This window comes from Hylobates moloch, unplaced genomic scaffold (genome assembly GCF_009828535.3).
Source record: "Hylobates moloch isolate HMO894 unplaced genomic scaffold, HMol_V3 SCAFFOLD_11, whole genome shotgun sequence".
Classification (NCBI taxonomy): domain Eukaryota; kingdom Metazoa; phylum Chordata; class Mammalia; order Primates; family Hylobatidae; genus Hylobates; species Hylobates moloch.
Genome location: NW_026652286.1, coordinates 29,196,487 through 29,216,966, shown reverse-complemented (window position 1 = coordinate 29,216,966; position 20,480 = coordinate 29,196,487). Strand labels below are relative to the sequence as shown.

Sequence of the window (20,480 nt, the reverse complement as noted above, 5' to 3'; positions counted from 1 at the left end):
ATCCTGGCCAAAACGCTGAAACCCCGTCTCTACTAAAAATATAAAAATTAGCCAGGCGTGGCAGTGGGCACCTGTACAAGTCCCAGCTACTCGGGAGGCTGAGGCAGGAAAATCACTTGAACCTGGGAGGCGGAGGCTGCAGTGAGCCAAGATCGCGCCACTGCACTCCAGCCTGGTGACAGAGCGAGACCCTGTCTCAAAAAAAAAAAAAAAAAAAGAAGTGTATTTTTGGCTTTGAAATATTTAAAAAAATTTTATTGTGGTTGATTCTGATTTAACTGAATTGGGTTGTCTAATCAGTTCTTTAAAGTCTGTTAACACTTTGTGATCCAGATAATAGTGTTTGTAAAAAAAATTCCTGGTGTATTCTGGGAACAAATGGACTTTAATGGGCATGATGATCTTTATCTATTTGATTATACTTATTTAGTTTTGCAAAATTAACTATGATAAATCAGTTTCTCATAAAAGTATGTTAAAATTGCTATGCTTATGAATCAAATCTACTTTACAGTTCCTAATTTTCTTCATATATTTTGAGGCTATATTATTTAGTATATATGAATTTACGGTTATATATTGTTGCATTGTTTTATACATTATGAGAATATAGTTCTTATACATTAATGAGAATACAGTTAATACATATATTATACATAATTGTATATAATGTATATTATACATCAGTGGGGATAGAGATAATAAGTGTATGATACATCATAGAGATAATACATAAATGTATATATATTACATATTATATACATTATACATATATAAATGTATTATCTCTACCCCCATTAATGCTTGTTGAAAATTCTATTGTTTGCTATTAATATAGCTACACTGACCTTCTTTTCGGTATTACCATTTTAAAAATTAACTTCAAGGAAAAAATTCTGATAACGCTAATAATGTTTAAAATAACTGACACTCAAATATCGGACTGTGTCAAAAATTTATCCCTTCCCTACTGGGACAAAAGCCTGATTATATTTCCCTGATAAATCTTTTTAAATTTTTTAAGAGACAGAGTTGTTCTTGTTCTTGGTCTTGTTCTTGCCCAGGCTGGTGTGCAGTGGTGTGACAGTAGCTCACTGCAGCTTGATCTCCTGAGCTGACGTGATCCACCTGGCCCAGCCTCCGAAGTTGTTGGAACAATAAGCACGTGGCACCATGCCTGGCTAATTTATTTTCCTTTTGGAGATGCAGTTTTGCTATATTGCCCAGGATGGTCTCGAATGATTGCTTGCCTTAAGGGATCCCTCCACCTCTGCCTCCCAAGTAGCTGGGCTTTATACTTGTTTCTTTCTGTTCCCTTCCCCTCCCCACCCCCCTTTTTTTTTTTTTTTTTGAGATGCAGTCTCGCTGTGTCGCCAGGCTGGAGTGCAGTTGATGTGATCTCGGCTCACTGCAACCTCTGCCTCCCGGGTTCAAGCGATTCTCCTGCCTCAGCCTCCTGAGTAGCTGGGACTGTAGGCGCGTGCCACCATGCCCAACTAATTTTTCTGTTTTTAGTAGAGATGGCGTTTCACCATGTTGGCCAGGATGGTCTCAATCTCTTGACCTCGTGATCCGCCCGCCTCAGCCTCCCAAAGTGCTGGGATTACAGGTGTGAGCCACCGCGCCCATCCCTCTGTTCCCCTCTTAACTATGCTTTTTGTTGAAAATGGGTTATTCTCTAGCAAAATTATTTGAAAGACTTGATAAGAGAGTATTTGTTTATTCATATTTCTCAGAATTTTCTGTGAACATTCTGTGTTTCTGCATACCAAGCTATGCAAAGTTATCAACAAAAAGGTATTTCATTACTTCTATTTGGTACATATTCTTAGAGTTGGGGTATAGCTGGGGTTGGATAGAGAACCATGTTTCTTGCCCCCTCCACAAAACATCAGATCTACTAGTTTTAAGTTAGGTAAATCTAAAAAACGTATCCTTGTAGATGACATTTCTTGATATGAACTTTTTCTTCTTAGTGGATATCTTAACTTATGTAGCCTGGAAGTTGAGTGCATTTCCCAAAAACCGTGTTATTGGAAGTGGTTGTAATCTGGACTCTGCTCGTTTTCGTTACTTTATTGGGCAAAGGCTTGGCATCCACTCTGAAAGCTGTCATGGGCTGATCCTTGGAGAGCATGGCGACTCAAGTGGTAAGCCTGAGGCACGACTGAGCCTCTGAAATATCTATTTCCTATCAATCATACAGACATTTAATGTAAAGTAGCTCCTGGGAGGGGAGAAAATACTTTATTCCACTTTAGGCCCTTTTAGTAGTGTTTAATTTTTACCACATTTATTTTTAAAATAACCAACAAAAAATACAGATTTGAAAAATGTGAGATTGATACTATAATCCTACATACGGATGGCTAGGATTATAATGCTTTTCTTAAATAGAGAACTAAGTAACATGATATAGTTTGTATTTAATTTGGGACACTCTAGTTCAGAAAGGTCAGCAGTGTACTTCATGTAGTAGGCATTCTTCAGATTAAGGGATGGGTATAACTGAAGAATATAAGAAGGAAGAGAAAGAGTGTTGTGGTAATAGTAGTCTTTTTCTCCCCCCCCCCCCCCCCCCCCCAGTGTCTTCTGGCTAAAAACCTTCGAAATCTATTTAATGTAAACCTTGGCTATGGAAAAAGACTTAAAGGGAGAAAAACTAAACTTCCTAGTGGAAAGTTTAAAACTGCAATTTTCTTATTTGGAGAATCTTTGCCAAGATAATAGAATTGTGGATCCCCATCTGTGGAGATCTAGATTTAGAATATCTGGAGTGGGGCTCAGATATCGGAACATTCCTAGTTGGAAATCACTCAGGGCAATTATAACAGTTTTGCTGAGGTCAAAAACCAAAACCCTGCTAATACCATGTAAAAAGTGGGATTTTGGGTATCTCTTTCTTAGTTCCTGTGTGGAGTGGTGTGAACATTGCTGGTGTCCCTCTGAAGGATCTGAACCCAGATATAGGAACTGATAAAGATCCTGAGCAGTGGGAAAATGTCCACAAAAAAGTGATTTCCAGGTAATTGCTAGTTTCACATTTTCAGTACCTTAGAAGTTGTGAGCCTGAACTCTGTTAAAAGGTTGAGATTAGTCCCTTAAATATATTTTGCTTTATTTCCCATATTTTTATTTGCACTTCTGCTTTTTTGTGTGATCATATTCACCAGATTATAAATTCTTCAACAGTCAGGGACTGATTCTGTGTTGCTTATTCCTGAGCCTAACCCAGTATTGGGCGCATGGTAGGGGCTCACTTGTTGACTGACAATGTATTTTTTCAAACACTTGCTATATAGTGTTTATTGTAGTGGTGGAATTGATTCCATATTAATTTCTGCATCTCTGTACTTGTAACTCTAATGTTTAACCACTGTGGCAGGGCATGGTGGCTCATGCCTATAATCTCAGCACTTTGGGAAGCTGAGGTAGGAGGATCACTTGAGCCCAGGAGTATGAGACCAGCCTGAGCAACATAGGGAGACCCCATCTCCTGAGGTGTGGGAGGATCACTTGAGTCCAGGAGTATGAGACCAGCCTGGGCAACATAGGGAGACCCCATCTCCTGAGGTGTGGGAGGATCACTTGAGTCCAGGAGTATGAGACCAGCCTGGGCAACATAGGGAGACCCTAACTCTACAAAAAATAAAAAATTAGCTGAGCGTATGGTGGCTTGCTTGAGCCCAGGAGATCGAGGTGAGCTCTGATGATGCCAATGCACTCCGGCTGAGACCCTCCCTCAAAAATGCATACACATGGTCGGGCGTGGTGGCTCATGCCTCATGCCTCTAATCCCAGCACTTTGGGAGACCAGGGTAGGCGGATCACTTGAGATCAGGAGTATGAGACCAGCCTGGCCAACGTGGTGAAAACCCGTCCCTACTAAAAATACAAAAATTAGCCATGCATGGTGGCGCACGCTTGTAATCCCAGCTACTCAGGAGGCTGAGGAGGGAAGATTGCTTAAACCCAGGAGGTGGAGTTACCAGGTATATAGTTTGGACCTGCCACTCTGCTCCTTTTTGATGAAAACACTTACGGTTCAGTGAGGCCTAGAAAGGAAACAAATTTAGTAGGGTTGGTAGGAGAGTATCTTCTTGGACCTTTCACAGATAAGTTACTCAAATGCTTCGATTTCAAATATTTCAAAATCTAGATTTCTATTTGGTAGTGAGCCGAGATCACACCACTGCCCTCCAGCCTGGGCGACAGAGCAAGACTTAAAAAAAAAAAAAAAGAAAAAAATGCATACATACTACAAGTAATTTCTAGAAGTTGTTGATGGAGTCATTGCAGTTTTGTGGCATTGTTAGATACATTGCTACAAAGTGGAAGTTCAATGACAAGTGCATCTTCTCAACTAACATGTTTATGGTTTCTTCTATCTACAGTGGCTATGAGATGGTCAAAATGAAAGGTTATACTTCTTGGGGCATTAGCCTATCTGTAGCTGATTTAACAGAAAGTATTTTGAAGAATCTTAGAAGAGTGCATCCAGTTTCTACCCTAAGTAAGGTAGGACATTCATGTTTGAAAAATCATTAACTTCAACAGAATAGGGGTAAAGAACATTTTTGAGGCACTCTGGTTTTGGGTTTGATCTTGTGGGAAGCACCTCTCTTCCTGAAGTCTGTTCTTTGCTGCTGAAGAGCGGGGAGCTTGGGGAAAGAGCCTATCTTTGTAGACCTTTGTCCTGGTCTAGCGTGACATTTCTTTTTATTAGATAAAAGTGTTTTGGCATCTTTATTATTTAACTAAGTGAACTGACTCTACCAGTCTCTAGAAACATTGGGAACCACTATGGGCAGACCTTGGTACCTTTGGAGTTGTTCTCTTACAGTTTCGATTATGTCCAATGACGAGATCTAGGAAAGAAGCACTAGACACAAAAGAATTAGCAGTTAGTCTCCTGGGGAAAGGGGAGTTGGGGCATGGGTGAGATCCCTCTGCTAGTCTAAATGGAAGAGGTTATAAAACAAGACAGATCTAAATCATTGGAAACAAAGTCATAGGAATTTTGAAGTGGTGTCCTGATAGGAAGTGGTATGGAGTAAGGAGATGAGGAAAGAAGGGTGGGCACCAGCAAACATGGCAGGAGGCTGGGGCCTATGTGGAGAGATGGTGGGTTGAAACTGAACAATAAATATGTCTAATCATGTTTTAAATTGTTTTCTGTCAGCCAGGCGTGGTGGCTCACGCCTGTAATCCCAGCACTTTGGGAGGCTGAGGCGGGTGGATCAGGAGGTCAGGAGATTGAGACCATCCTGGCTAACAAGGTGAAACTTTGTCTCTACTAAAAAATACAAAAAGCCGGGCGTGGTGGTGGCTGCCTGTAGTCCCAGCTACTCAGGAGGCTGAGGTGGGAGAATGGCGTGAACCCGGGAGGCAGACTTGTAGTGAGCCAAGATAGCGCCACTGCACTCCAGCCTGGGCGACAGAGCAAGAGTCTGTCTCAAAAAAAAAAAAAAAAAAAATGTTCTCTGTCTTGGTACTCTGCCGTAGTTTGTACTACCAATCTGTTATTCATTCACCTCACAACTCTTGTTTCTCATATTGCAGAACTTTGTTAAAAGTTAAAAAAGGACTAATTTTTAAGTCTTTACTTTCAGGGCCTCTATGGAATAAATGAAGAAATATTCCTTAGTGTCCCATGTATCCTGGGAGAGAATGGTATCACAGACCTCATAAAAGTAAAACTGACTCTTGAAGAGGAGGCCTGCTTGCAAAAGAGTGCAGAAACACTTTGGGAAATCCAGAAGGAGCTCAAGCTTTAAAGTTGCTTAAAGCTACCATTCTGTAGATTGAAGATGAAATAGTAGTTATAGAATTGTATATGTCAAACTTTTGAATAAATTTGAATTTCTAAAAGTTGGAAAAAGAGAGGAAAGAGTGACCTATTTAGTGTAGCCTTCCAGCTCTTTTTTTTTTTTGGGGGGGGTGGGGAGAGGGTCTCATTCTGTCACTCAGGCTGGAGTGCAGTGGCACGATCATGGCTCACTGCAACCTTGACCTCCCGAGCTCAGGTGAGCCTCCCACTTCAGCCTCCAGAGTAGGTGGGACCACATGCGTGTGCCTCCATGCCTGCCTAATTTTTGTATTTTTTTGTAGAGATGGGGTTTTGCCATGTCATCCAAGCTGGTTTTGAACTCCCAAAGTGCTGAGATTACAGGGGTGAGCCACTGTGCCTGGCCTTAGCTTTGATTTAGTATCCAGATGATAGATGACACTTTTTTTTTTTAAAAAAAAAAACAAAAGTGACGGCATCAAAGATGTTTTTGGTACCTCTCAGTACTTGCCTTGTATGTATACGTAATTGCCATCTGGTCCACAAGAATGTGTTTACTGTGTTATACAAATCCTGATTCTTTTCATCAGGTGCATAGTAATTCTCTATGGCTTAATACCTATGTTCATTTACATGCTATCTCTACAATGTAAAAATAAAAGTATATATATATATACACACACACACAAAGTAAATGTTCCTAACACTAGATAAAACCTTGATTTGACCTTGCTGTTTTTTATTCTTTTATGAGTGCATTTTAATTTTTACAGAAGGGTGACAACAGATTAAATTGGTCATTCTTCCCTTGGGAGTAGAGTGGGCTGCCTAATTATCTTAATAACATTCCAAATCGGAATATACTTTTCTTTGTAGCCTCATGAGCTTTCTAGCACTCTCATTTTGATCAAGAACATTCTGTTCTGGATGAGCTCTGCAGGACATATAGCAGCTATATAGTTCATTGGGTGGTCACAAACTTGGCTACAGAGTCACTCACCATGAAGACGAAACTTTAAATGACAATAAAAGCAGGGAGGCAATGGTACACTGTATCTTTCCCTTTAATCCTAAAGTTACCAAGTATATAGTTTGGACCTGCCACTCTGCTCCTTTTTGATGAAAACACTTATGGCTCAGTGACGCCTAGAAAGGAAACAAATTTAGTAGGGTTGGTAGGAGAGTATCTCCTTGGACCTTTCACAGATGAGTTACTCAAATGCTTCGATTTCAAATATTTCAAAATCTAGATTTCTATTTGGTATATCTCCATATTCACTTTATATGCTGTAAAATAATACTAAATTTCAACTTAAGATGGCTTTTATGCCTTTTTTGCTAAATGAGAAGTTGGGCTCATTAAGGTTTCATGGATCTTTCCTAAAGTCCAATAAAGGAGAGAAAAATTATGCAACAAATTTTATTTAGCAGTCCCAACATTCAGCACAAAAAGTTTACAGAGGATAGAAAGTGCATTAATAAAAGCCAGTCTTTACCAGAAGAAAACAGAAAATATATTATTGATTCAAAATATTTTACACTTGAATGATAAACTGCAATAACTTATTCTGGGCACCTACTGATAAGAGAAAGGAAGAGAAGAAAAGAATACTTTAAGAGCTCAACCTCCAGCTGGTATCAGAGAAGTCAGTAGAGGTCACTGAGACCGGCAGTCTTTCTTGCTTTTTGCATTAGTGCCCTCAGCTGGAACTGTTTACGGGATAGAAGACGTACATGCTGGGAGGGGAAAAAAGTTTGAATAGTTTAGAATGGCTTTGATTTAGGCCCAGGCATAAAATAGACAATTTGTAACTAGATGGGATCTAAGAACCCTAACTCATGACCTGTCAACCTTTGGAATGAATACCTCATTATACGTGGCTTTTAAACTGCATATTATAAAGGCTTACTCAACAGGGAAAGCATTACATTGCATGATCTGTCTCAGGAGTTTGACCTACACTTTCTTTTCCTAAGCCATGCCACTCAAGCAAGAGATTGTACAGAAAAAGAGTCCTCTCTTGGGTCTCTGGTTTATATCCAGTCATTCATGTGGTTGTACCACTTCTGAGGCACGTGGTTTGGCCATTCCCACAGTGAGAGGAGATACGCAAGATCAGCACATGACCTGACCAGGCTCCAGCTGCAGCTGGATCAGATATCCCAAAGGTGGCTGCTATTATCCCTAAAACCATGTTCTCCATGACCCAAGAGACAGCAGTAGCCAAACTTCGCTTACCAGATTTTCCTCTGCACAACAGCATTAAGCTTGAGACAACTTTCATTCAAGAGGGCTTGAAAGGGCAGCCTGATACCTTGATGTGGGAAAACTGGTCTAAAGTTATATAACTCTAAGAAAATTAACATAAAAAATTGAGGTGGCACAATCAGTAATCTCAATTTAGGTGGTATGACCTCAACCAATGGAAATCTGATCGTACCTCCTGATCCACCCAGGCACAGAAGAATTACACTCATCTTAATGCTGCCTGTGGGCAGAGAACTGCAGCCACCAGCCCACTTTTCTTCCCCTGCTCAGACCAATCCTCAGTACTCTGTAGGTAAAAAGATGGCGCAAAATCCTACATCTCATTTACTGTTTTTTGGGAAGATAAAGAATCTTAATCCATACTACAGAGAAACTCTCTTGGTTTGTGGTTTGCAAGGTCAGTGCCTCTAACCAAGTTAAAAAAATCTTGGAACATAAAATGAAGAAATACCTTCAGGAAGACATCCAGGTCTATCACTCCCCTTCTCAAGGCTTCTCCCAAGTAAAAGATAGTGTCTTCAATAGCGTTTTCTTCTGCATACAGATTCAGGATCTGTTTGTATAAGGGAGCTGTGGGAATGATAACTTCATCAATATCATTGTTTTCAGACTGATTTTCCATTTTTTCCAGAGCAGAACTGAGTTCTTCATCCTTCTTTTTCAAAAGTTCTATGTTTTTATCAACCTCGGCCTGAAAACAGAACAGTCTAAGCATTAATAACTGTACATAATTATCCACTTGTCAGACATCTACAACACTTCACAGGAAAAGACAGGCTAACAACCATGTTTAAACAACTCATGGATGAGAATAATGTTTCAAATAACACCCTGGTCAAAGGTAGAGGAAAAGATGTGATCTACTATGCTGAGTGAAATAGAGTAATGGAGATATCCTGAGGTGACAGCACTTTCAGTGACAGTAACAAGCTTGTCACCTGTCAGCGACAAATGATACTGCAAACTAAGCCATCAGACAAGATACTTTCCAGCAGAAGGTTCCTTTACATAGAAAATCATAAGAGGTTTTTCTTCCCAACAAGTGGGCATCTGCCATAGGAGAGTAACTTTCCTCAGTCTATGAAGAGGATTCAATGCATAGAGGCCCAAATATCTGCATTCTAATCACAAAGTATCACACGCAGGTGGTGGTTGTAGGCTCTGAGTTGTATTGGTGTCACTTTCCTGAATTCTAAAAATTGGCTACTTTGAGGCGTATTTTACAATCTAGAACCACTTTGTAAGGCTAATGGGTACATACAAATCACTTTCCACAAAGCCCTCAACCTTCTAAGAATTCTTTACTCTTCCATCAAAAATGCACATTTACTGGAATAAATTCTCCCTCATGGGGATGAAAATGGAGCGTGAAATTGGCACTTCAATTGTGCTGATGCCTCCACTTTATCATCATTAAGCAAAGCCATAGGGCTGACTTACACATGTACTATCCAAGGCATAGCTGTCTGTTATGAGAAAGCTTAAAGAGCTGAAGGTTGCATATGCTATGTTTATATGTAGCTCTTTAGCCAACCAAGTATCTCTGGATTATTGAGAAAGTTCCCTGAACATACTTTTAAAAATGGCTCACACAACCTTTGGAAACAATAAAATAGTACTGTCCTTTTAAGTCTGCTCATAAGATGTGCAGATCTTTATCATGGCTTAGAACTCTCTAAACTTATTTCCTAGTAACTGGCAACATTAGGCACTCGAACAGTCCTCCTTTAGGTTAAAACATCATTTCCTAGGGCAAAGGTGTGATATGCTTTGGCTGTGTCCCCACCCAAATCTCAACTTGAATTGTATCTCACAGAAAGGGATGTGTGTGTGTGTGTGTGTGGCGGGGGGGGGGGGGGGGGGGGGGATGGTGGCACGCGGGGGTGGTAATTGAATCATGGGAGCTGGTCTTTCTATTCTTGTGATAGTGAATAAGTCTCACAAGATCTGATGGGTTTATCAGGGGTTCCAGCTTTTGCTTCCTCCTCATTTCCTCTTGCCACCACCATGTAAGAAGTGCCTTTTGGCTGGGCACAGTGGCTCACACCTGTAATCTCAACACTTTGGGAGGCCAAGGTGGGTGGATCACCTGAGATCAGGAGTTCAGGACGAGCCTGGCCAACATGGTGATACCCCGTCTCTACTAAAAAATACAAAAATTAGCCAGGCATGGTGGGGGGCACCTGTAATCCCAGCTACTCAGGATGCTGAGGCAGGAGAATCACTTGAACCCGGGGGGGTGGAGGTTGCAGTGAGCCAAGATTGCACCACTTCACTCCAGCCTGAGCGAAAGAGACTCTCTCAAAAAAAAAAAAAAAAAGGAGTGCCTTTTGCCTCCCACCATGATTCTGAGGTCTCCCCAGCCATGTGGAACTATAAGTCCAATTAAACCTCTTTTTCTCTCAAGTCTCGGATATGTCTTTATCAGCAGTGTGAAAACGGACTAATACAAGGTGCTAACAAAATGGTCTAAATATTATACCCCTCCCAATCTAAGACCAAATGCCAAACATAGGTTCCACTGTAAACAAAAGTATAAAAAATTACATTCAAATGTCTAAAGATGCCGATAATTTTTTTTTTTTTTTTTTTTTTGAGACGGAGTCTTGCTCTGTCACCCAGGCTGGAGTGCAGTGGTCCAATCTCAGCTCACTGCAAGCTCCGCCTCCCGGGTTCACGCCATTCTCCTGCCTCAGCCTCTCCGAGTAGCTGGGACTACAGGCGCCCGCCACCATGCCCGGCTAATTTTTTTGTATTTTTAGTAGAGATGGGGTTTCACCGTGGTCTCGATCTCCTGACCTCGTGATCCGCCCGCCTCGGCCTCCCAAAGTGCTGGGATTACAAGCGTGAGCCACCGCGCCCGGCCAATGCCGATAATTTTCTGAACTCCTACTATGCCCACAACATCCAGGGGACATATAGAACACTCTGCTATGGCTACAATCCAATCCAAAAATTTTAAGTCTTTAATAAGTCACTTACTACTTCTTGATCTAAACGGGTAACCATCTCTTCCAGTTTCTGGTGACCCTTTTTCAGGTCTTCTTCTGTTCGTTTCAAGGCATTGAGCTCTGCCTGGGCACGATCCATTTCCTCCTTCATCCGCCATCTCAGTTTGTCACTGACCGCAGAGATGAGAGAGGCTCGGATGGTGTCCTCGCTGATTGTGCCATCCCTACTGGGACCTGCAGGAAACAGAGGCAAAAAACACTTGCTTACTTCCCAAGTTCCTTCTATTTGTCTCACAGGAACCTTCAGAAAAGGGGGCAATATGAACTGACACTTTCGAAATGTGAGGAAAGAAAAAAATTATGTTACCAGTTTCATCAGAAACAATGTAAAAATCTGAGTTGATTCAGAAATACTTGCCCTGCAAGAGGTTACTATTAATCCATGTTAAACCCAGTTTCCCTATTCATAGCCCAAACAATTAGCTACCATTAGCTATTTCCTCAATGAGACAGAGGCTATGTCCCTACCAATTACAATTATTCCTAAATCACCAACAAATGGCACAATAATTTCCACCAAGGAAAAACATTTGGTGCAGGCCAAGTCCAACATCAGGCTTCGCTGCTAAGCTGAAGGAGACAAGTGCCCACTGTAGAGGCCAGTGAGAGGACTGAGAATGGGCAGTTTCCCTAAATGAATGTACAGGTTAATAAGGCTCCCCTCTGTAAGACTTTTACTACTTCACCCTTTACCAACAAGACAGAACGGATGAACAAAAAAGAATGACATCCAAAAAATTCAACAGCTGATAAACTGTTTATTCCCAGATTCTTTACTATTCTCTTCCAAATGTCCCTTCCTAATCAGTGTATTATATCATTTCCATGCATGTTTCAGATCAAATAAACATCCCCTGGATATTTTCTTCAAAAAGGTCCCCTTTCTAATATAAGGTTGGGTATCCTTTATGACTATCAGTGTTCTTCAGTTATTGTCCTAATCAGCAAAAGTGTAAATGGCATTTTGACTTTTAATTATGTTTGATTATAAAATACTACGTGAGGACGTAAGTATATTTAACCTTAATTGCCTTTTTTTTTTTTTTTTTGAGATGGAGTCTCACTCTGTCACCCAGGCTGGAGTGCAGTCGCAGGATCTCGGCTCACTGCAACCTCTGCCTCCTGAGTTCAAGCTATTCTCCTGCCTCAGCCTCCCGAGTAGCTGGGAAGCAAATACCTGAAGGCCTTGTGAATTACCTGGGTCTTCTAATTACCTGTTAGATGATCCTGCTTTTTACCAAGACCATCAACAAACTCTGTCAACAAACTCTAAGCCATTCTAAACTAACAAAAAAGTTCAATGCTCTCGAATATCAGATCCCATCTTCTCTCTACCATTAAATTATGGTGAAAGCTAATCTTTGCCAATGATCTTTCCTCCATTAACCATAATTCCCAAAACATCAGCACAACAACTAGAATCTGCTCTCTCTTAACAGTTATCACTATATTTATTAGTTTAAAAACCTATTTTCTGAAGGAAAGGTCTCTATAATCCTTATTATGCAGCCTAAATACTAAATGTTAAGGGTGGCAAACTGTTGCTGAATGATCTCCTGAAATCAACAGAATTGGTTATCTTCTAGGAGTCCTAGAGAAAAGGCCTCAGATAGTTAGAAGTCCTTAGGATGTGCTTTTTCGGAAACTTCCCTTCTCTTGCCTTCTGCTGGAATGTAGAAGAAGGTAATTATTAAAATTGTTTATAAATATATGAGCGCTCCAAAATAAATGGCATGGTGGTATTAAACCAAATGAAAGAACTCATCAATATCTCTACTACCTGAAAATCAGAAAAGTGAACTGCTAAAGCTCTACTGCTTTGAAGCCATGTGGTTGGAAACAGTGCTGAAAAGTCATTAATAGAGTAAAATATTTAAAATTATGGATTTCATTAATAGCGACAGGAGGCAGCCAAATGCCGAGGCAGATGGGGTGGGTCCCCGGTGAAATGCCATCTTCAAGCCAAAAACAGCCTGAAGGCTGAAAAGATTGGACTGCTGGCCCTGGATGAAACCCCTGACCTAGAGTGAGAACTTCTATTCCTGTTTGCCCACGCTTTCCCATTGATTCTTCCTCAATAATGCCTTTTAACCAATCAAATGTTGCCTTTTCCGATACTACCTATGGCCTGCCCTTCCTATTCTGAGCCTGTAAGAAGCCCCAGGACTGTTGGTGGGACTGTAAACTAGTTCAACCATTGTGGAAGTCAGTGTGGCGATTCCTCAGGGATCTAGAACTAGAAATACCATTTGACCCAGCCATCCCATTACTGGGTATATACCCAAAGGACTATAAATCATGCTGCTATAAAGACACATGCACACGTATGTTTGTTGCAGCACTATTCACAATAGCAAAGACTTGGAACCAACCCAAATGTCCAACAATGATAGACTGGATTAAGAAAATGTGGCACATATACACCATAGAATACTATGCAGCCATAAAAAATGATGAGTTCATGTCCTTTGTAGGGACATGGATGAAAGTGGAAACCATCATTCTCAGTAAACTATCGCAAGGACAAAAAACCAAACACCGCATGTTCTCACTCATAGGTGGGAATTGAACTATGAGAACTCATAGACACAGGAAGGGGAACATCACACTCCAGGGACTGTTGTGGGGTGTGGGGAGGGGGGAGGGACAGCATTAGGAGATATACCTAATGCTAAATGACAAGTTAATGGGTGCAGCACAACAACATGGCACATGGATACATATGTAACAAACCTGCACATTGTGCACATGTACCCTAAAATCTAAAGTATAATAATAAAAAAAAAATGAGACAAACAGATACTACATGCATCCTGATGTGATGCCCTGAGGACACAAATACAAAAGGAAAAAGAAATACGATAATGGGGAAATACATAGATTATGAGACCATATCATATTAAAATACTATTATTAAAATATTATTACTATTTGATATTAATAAATTTATACTAAAAAATATGATGAAAACCATACTGAAAAACAGATAAAGCCAAACTATCATTAATTATCTTAAAAATGAGGATAATAGTTCCTCTTAGATGGGAGGGAGTTGTATTTGAGAGGTAAAAAAAAAAATGCCTAGACAGGCAAGGCAATCCACCCTCTTCCATGAGGCAGAGTTAAAAAGATTTTCACCTTACAATAATTAAGTTTTCAACTTGATAATTAAATGCTATATTTGATCCTGGGTAGGAACCCAGATTTTTTTTTAAATGGTTAGGACATTAATGGAACAACTGGAAAAATCTGAATATGCATTATTATAGTTTAATATTAATATTTCTTGAGTGTGATCAATGTTGTTTTACAGAAGAGCATGTCCCTGTTTCTTTATCTGAGATGATCATCCTGAGATTATCAATTGACATGATTTTTCTCTTTATTCTGATAATGTAGTGAATTACACAGATCAATTTTCAAATATTAAACCATCCTGTTGATCAAAAGAAAAAAAGAAGCCCCAGGACTCAGCCACTTAGAGGGGACTTTCCCAGCTTTGGGTAGGGGAACCACCCCTGCATCCCCTCTCCACTGAAAGCTCTTTCATCAGTCAATAAAACTCCTTGTCTTGCTAACTCTTTGACTGTCAGTGCATCCCCATTCTTTGTGGGCACAGGACAAGAACTCAGGAACCAGTGGGTAAGCCAGACTCGGCCCAACTGGGCCAAATGGGAGGGCTGTCTCCGGCAGCAGGTAGCATGGTTGAGGGAGGCTCAGGCAGGGTGTCGCTGGTCAGAGGTCCCTGGCTTGCAGAGTGACTGAGAAGAAAATCCTGCATCATCAACACTATCACTGCTTCACTTTATTCAAACAATTCTGCCCAACCAGCCACCATAATTCAGGGCTAAGCCCCATCGGCAGTTAAATTCTTTAAAAATTTCTTATGCAGCCAAAAGACACATGAAAAAATGCTCATCGTCACTGGCCATCAGAAAAATGCAAATCAAAACTACAATGAGATACCATCTCACACCGGTTAGAATGGTGATCATTAAAAAGTCAGGAAACAACAGGTGCTGGAGAGGATGTGGAGAAACAGGAACACTTTTACACTGTTGGTGGGACTGTAAACTAGTTCAACCATTGTGGAAGTCAGTGTGGCGATTCCTCAGGGATCTAGAACTAGAAATGCCATTTGACCCAGCAATCCCATTACTGGGTATATACCCACAGGATTATAAATCATGCTGCTGTAAAGACACATGCACACATATGTTTATTGCGGCACTATTCATAATAGCAAAGACTTGGAACCAAGCCAAATATCCAATAATGATAGACTGGATTAAGAAAATGTGGCACATATACACCATGGAATACTATGCAGCCATAAAAAATGGTGAGTTCATGTCCTTTGTAGGGACATGGATGAAGCTGGAAACCATCATTCTCAGCAAACTATCACAAGAACAAAAAACCAAACACTGCATGTTCTCACTCATAGGTGGGAACTGAACAATGAGAACGCATGGACACAGGAAGGGGAACATCACACACCGGGGCCTCTTGTCGGGTGTGGGGGGAGGGGGAGGGATAGCATTAGGAGATACACCTAATGTTAAATGACGAGTTAATGGGTGCAGCACAACATGGCACATGTATACATATGTAACTAACCTGCACGTTGTGCACATGTACCCTAAAACTTAAAGTATAAAAAAAAAAAAAAAAAATTTCTGTTCCCAAGGGAACATCCAAATTCTTTAACAAAGAATACTACCATAATTACCATAATTCAATCTCTTGGACTTGCTTTGGTTTCCATTTTTGGCAGGGAGGGGAAAACTGATTTATAATTTTGGTCTCTCACAACAAATTCAAACGATTAGAAAAGTAAAATACAATATAAACTTTACTAAAACACCTTAACACAAGGAAGAAAAAACATTAGATCTTTTCTGTAACCATTAAAATTTTTTTTCTAGTAGAGAGGTAGTCTCACTATGTTGCTCAGGCTGGTCTCAAATTCCAGGCTCAAGCTATCCTCCTTCCTCAGCCTTCTGTAGTGCTGGGATTACAGGCATGAGCCACTGTGCCTGGCATCCCACCTATTTGCTATTGCAAAAAACAAAAAAGAACAAAAAAACCTCAAAGTATAGGAATCTGCTATAATTCCTGGTTTGTACAGGAGTGGTGGCCCAGCTCATGCTTCAGTGAGCATGCATCCTCCTTTTCCATTGTTCCATGTTGCCCATCTCATCTTCAAATTGCAGTATTAGGCAAGAAGCTTTTGGCAGATTTTTTTTTTTTTCATATTTGGGTATTTTTTGTTTTTAACTGATATAATTTTTATTTCACTTTTGAATTGTTATACTTTTCCGGATTATTCTGCATAAGGTGAAACTAGAACTGTTTAAAAGGCATACACAAATCTAGTTCATCAATAACTGGGGATTTTTCTTTTTTGCTATACTATTTTCACAACCACAGGTGTGCTTGCTAGGCAATATAACCATCACAGAAGAAAACGTTAGGCAGAATACTGGTTAAGGAAAAACAAAGCAAGAAAAGAGCTACCAGATATACCAACAGGCTTAGCTCCACATTCACCACTGCATTTTCTTTTTTTTTTTTTTTTTTTGAGATGGAGTCTCGCTCTGTCGCCCAGGCTGGAGTGCAGTGGCGCAATCTCGGCTCACTGCAAACTCCGCCTCCCGGGTTCACGCCATTCTCCTGCCTCAGCCTCTCCGAGTAGCTGGGACTACAGGCGCCCGCCACCACACCCGGCTAATTTTTTTGTATTTTTAGTAGAGACGGGGTTTCACCGTGGTCTCGATCTCCTGACCTCGTGATCCGCCCGCCTCGTCCTCCCAAAGTGCTGGGATTACAAACGTGAGCCACAGCGCCCGGCCTGCTAGATGGAATGTTAAAGGTAGAGGGGTGATATTGTGAGACTGATAGGCCTATTATCAATTCTCTCCACTGCAGTGTCCACACAACTTCCCTGAATATAAGGTCTCGTTAAAACACATCTGAGAGTTGAGCTGGATAAGTGCACTTGGGAGACCTGGTGAGGGGCACTAAAAAGCATGATCAGGGCCAGCCTCAATACAGGGAGAAGTCAGGGATATTTAAAAATACTTTTTTGATTCAGATCCTGGTATGACTGAAGAGCAACACTGTGTTGAGAACTGGAGGAAGACAGAGCTCTGGTGCTAGAAGCTCTTCTCAAGTCTTTAAAGCCAGGCTTGCTCACCAAGGTGCTCACTAATGTCTCTCACCCCTGCCCATATACAGCATTAAAAAGTGAACAAAAGACAGAATTCAAAAAGCAAAAAAAGGAAGCAGGACAGAAATTTAGAGAGGGAAGAGAAAACTGAAGTCAACAGTCAAAAAGGATGGTGGGGGGCCAGGTGCGGTGGCTCACACCTGCAATTCCAGCAATTTGGGAGGCCGAGGCGGGTGGATCACGAGGTCAAGAGATCGAGACCAACATGGGGAAACCCCATCTCTACTAAAAATACAAAAACTAGCTGGGCGTGGTGGTGCATGCCTGTAGTCCCAGCTACTTGGGAGGCTGTGACAGGAGAATCACTGGAAGCCAGGAGGCAGAGGTTGCAGTGAGCCGAGATCATGCCACTGCACTCCAGCCTGACAACACAGCAAGACTCCATCTCAAAAAAAAAAAAAAGGATGGTGGGAAAGAATGTTTTGATTTCAAAATTTAAAAGCCCCAAGCCAGGAAATTCAGTACTCCTCAAGTGAAAGGCAATCTCTACAGATCATTCTTTTTTTTTTTTTTTTTTTGGAGATGAGGTCTCCCTATGTTGTCCAGGCTGGAGTGCAGTTATTCACAGGTGCAACCACAGGGCACTGCAGCCTTAAACTCCTACGCTCAGGCGATCGTCCTGCCTCGGCCTCCCAAGTAGTTGGGACTATATGTACGCACCACCATGCCTGACTCAGAAGATTATTCTTAAAGGTATTATCCAGGAAACAGATAAGGTCATTCAAAAAACACACGGCTTTTCTTTAGCTCAGTGTTAACAATGAAAATACGTTCCATTATTGAAGCACAAGTTGCAAATTGGTAACAAAGTGAACACATTGCAGTAGAAAAGGGGATTTAGTCAGGTGTGTTATATGAGCACTTGGACTTTTCAAGGTGTCATAAGCCAGTTATCTGCCACAAAGAATTTAAATTTCGAGTTTCCTCAGAGGAAGACACTGTGGACATTTGTGGTCATGAACTTTTGAGTGGCAACAGCCCAAACAGTTCATGTGTCTTTAAGTGCCAAACAACAGGCAGCATTGCTATGAATTACCATTAAACTCAAATGCCAAATGACGTGTGTCTCACTCCAGGTTCCAGCATCACAATATAATCTCTATAACCTCCTGTATAACTTTATAATGGAATTGTATTTCAATGATTCTGATATTAAACTTTCCAAAAAGTTACACATAATTCAGGTCTATTTTTTCTACAAGTAAGAGCTTTGCTAAATTACAAAACCCCATAATCACAGTGTTGAATTAAAAAAAAATTAAACGCACAGTAATCCTGTCAATGTTAATCAAAATCAAAACTTCAGAATGCCGTGGCATTTATGTGACCAATCTGAGTTTTAGAATACAAACACCAGGTGTTTATCCCATGAACCATTTTTGCTAGGCTGAGGCTGTGAAAAATCCAAAGTCAACATATAATTATTTTTTATCACACAAGGGATATATGTGGAGGGTACAGAGTGACGCTGAACAGATTACAAAGCATAAGAAACATTACTTCTCTCCCTCCCCAGCATCTCCTTCATCTTCCTGGTTTTCCGATGTCCACAGAGTGAGATTGTCCCTAAGTAACTGCATGATCAGAGTGCTGTCTTTATAAGACTTTTCATTCAGTGTATCCAATTCAGCAATTATTTCATCAAATACTGTTTTTGCCAGGCTGCAGGCCTTTTCAGGAGAGTTTAGAATCTCATAGTAAAAGACTGAGAAATTAAGTGCCAGACCACGTCAAATTGGATGTGTAGGCTGCATTTCTTCTTTCTTACTAATTTCAAATGCTTCCTGGTAAGCCTGCTGGGAGTTCCACACAGTGGTTTGTTTGTTGTCTCCAGATGCCACTTCAGAAAGATACCTAAAATAATCTCCTTTCATTTTCAAATAGAACACCTTACTCTCTGGTTGTATAGAATTGAGAATAAGATACTTGTCCAACAGCTCCAGAACGTCATTGCAGATGTCCTGCAGTTCTGCCTCTGTCTTCTCATGCTACTCTCTCCCCATCTGCTGCTGTTTCTCATTCCTCTGTTTTCTGCTCAATGCTGGAGATGACATGCCAGGAAAGTGGCGGGCACCTACCACATTCTTGTAGGCAACAGAGAGCAGATTTCTCTCTTCATTGGAGAATTCATGCCTCTGTTCCGTGACTGCCTTCATGACTACAGCCATATCATCATAGCGCTCAGCCTGCTCAGTGAATTGGCTTTCTGTACCAGCTCACTTTTATCCAGTCATTCCCATGGGAGGGCTGCAGGGGATGAGAATGCTTCCGAGCGAAGCTTCAAGCGAGGTGACCACTTCCTTCCCAAGCCCACTCCTCTGGCAGCGGTGGCGGTGCCTGCCGTGGCTGCAGCGACGGTGGCAGCAGCTCCTGTATTCGGATATTTTTAAAGTTCAAGCAAAATAAGGCAAAATGCCTTACAGCTTGGTTCTGTGTAGTAAAGAATTAACTTTACCCAGAGAGGCCATGCCTTTGCCCTTGGCTCCTGGAGGTGATGTCTAAGCCCTCAGAACTTCCTGACTAATTAGAGTGTTCTTTATCTACACCAGTCTAACAATGTAATTTATGGGGGGTCTTTGGGCCATGCAGTGATAGGTAACAGCTCAACCTCTGGAGGAGCTGGAGACTAAAGGTCAGCCTCATAGGCAGTCAATGGTGTCTATATGACCAAGCCCCGATAAACTCTAGACCCAAGGCTCAGGTGAGCTACCTTGGTTGGTAATACTCCATGCATAATAATACATACCGTTACTGGGAAAAGTCAGCACTGCCTATGACTCCACTGGGAGAAGACAACTAGAAGCTTTGCACTTGAAACTTTCTGGGTTGCCCACGTGTCTTTCCTTAGCCTATTTTAATCTGTATCTTTTGCCGTAGTAAGTCATAACTGAGTATAATAGCTTTCAGTGAGCTTTTAAAGTCCTTCTAGATAATTACAGAACCTTAGGGTGGCCTTGGGAAACCATGAACTTGCAATGAGTGTCAGAAGTGCAGGTGGTTTTGTGAACTTCCAAACTTTACAGGTCCTTAACTAAAGAGTATTTTCTTACCTAATCAAGAACTTGCTCTTCATGGCAATTTGTAGAATAAGTCGGTCTACTTCAAATGAGGCTATATAAAAAGGCAACACATCTTTCCACATTCACTGAACACACAGATTAAAATATGTCAGAGAGTGAG

At 41.0% G+C, this 20,480-nt stretch overlaps 2 protein-coding genes and 1 pseudogene across 5 annotated transcripts in view; 1 reads left to right on the top strand and 2 right to left on the bottom strand.

The window, feature by feature from the left end:
* LDHAL6A (lactate dehydrogenase A like 6A) overlaps window positions 1-6,720 on the top strand; it is a 28,491-nt gene extending 21,771 nt beyond the window's left edge. For 2 of the 3 annotated variants that reach the window (XM_058446447.1, XM_058446449.1), the window contains exons 5-8: window positions 1,977-2,150; window positions 2,908-3,025; window positions 4,395-4,518; window positions 5,613-6,720. In XM_058446447.1, coding sequence (XP_058302430.1) covers window positions 1,977-2,150; window positions 2,908-3,025; window positions 4,395-4,518; window positions 5,613-5,777 — 581 coding nt within the window. In that variant the 3' untranslated portion in view covers window positions 5,778-6,720. The remainder of the gene's footprint in view (window positions 1-1,976; window positions 2,151-2,907; window positions 3,026-4,394; window positions 4,519-5,612) is intronic. The other variant, XM_058446448.1, reaches the window with a different exon arrangement.
* TSG101 (tumor susceptibility 101) overlaps window positions 3,039-20,480 on the bottom strand; it is a 63,729-nt gene continuing 46,287 nt past the window's right edge. The window contains exons 8-11 of one of the 2 annotated variants that reach the window (XM_058446446.1): window positions 11,040-11,242; window positions 8,509-8,748; window positions 7,415-7,525; window positions 3,039-4,055 (exon numbers count right to left, since the gene is read on the bottom strand). In XM_058446446.1, the coding sequence (XP_058302429.1) occupies window positions 7,436-7,525; window positions 8,509-8,748; window positions 11,040-11,242 (533 nt within the window). In that variant the 3' untranslated portion in view covers window positions 3,039-4,055; window positions 7,415-7,435. Of the gene's footprint in view, window positions 4,056-7,194; window positions 7,526-8,508; window positions 8,749-11,039; window positions 11,243-20,480 lie in introns of those variants that run through there. The other variant, XM_032166449.2, reaches the window with a different exon arrangement.
* Window positions 18,744-19,483, bottom strand: LOC116476450 (14-3-3 protein beta/alpha-like; annotated as a pseudogene).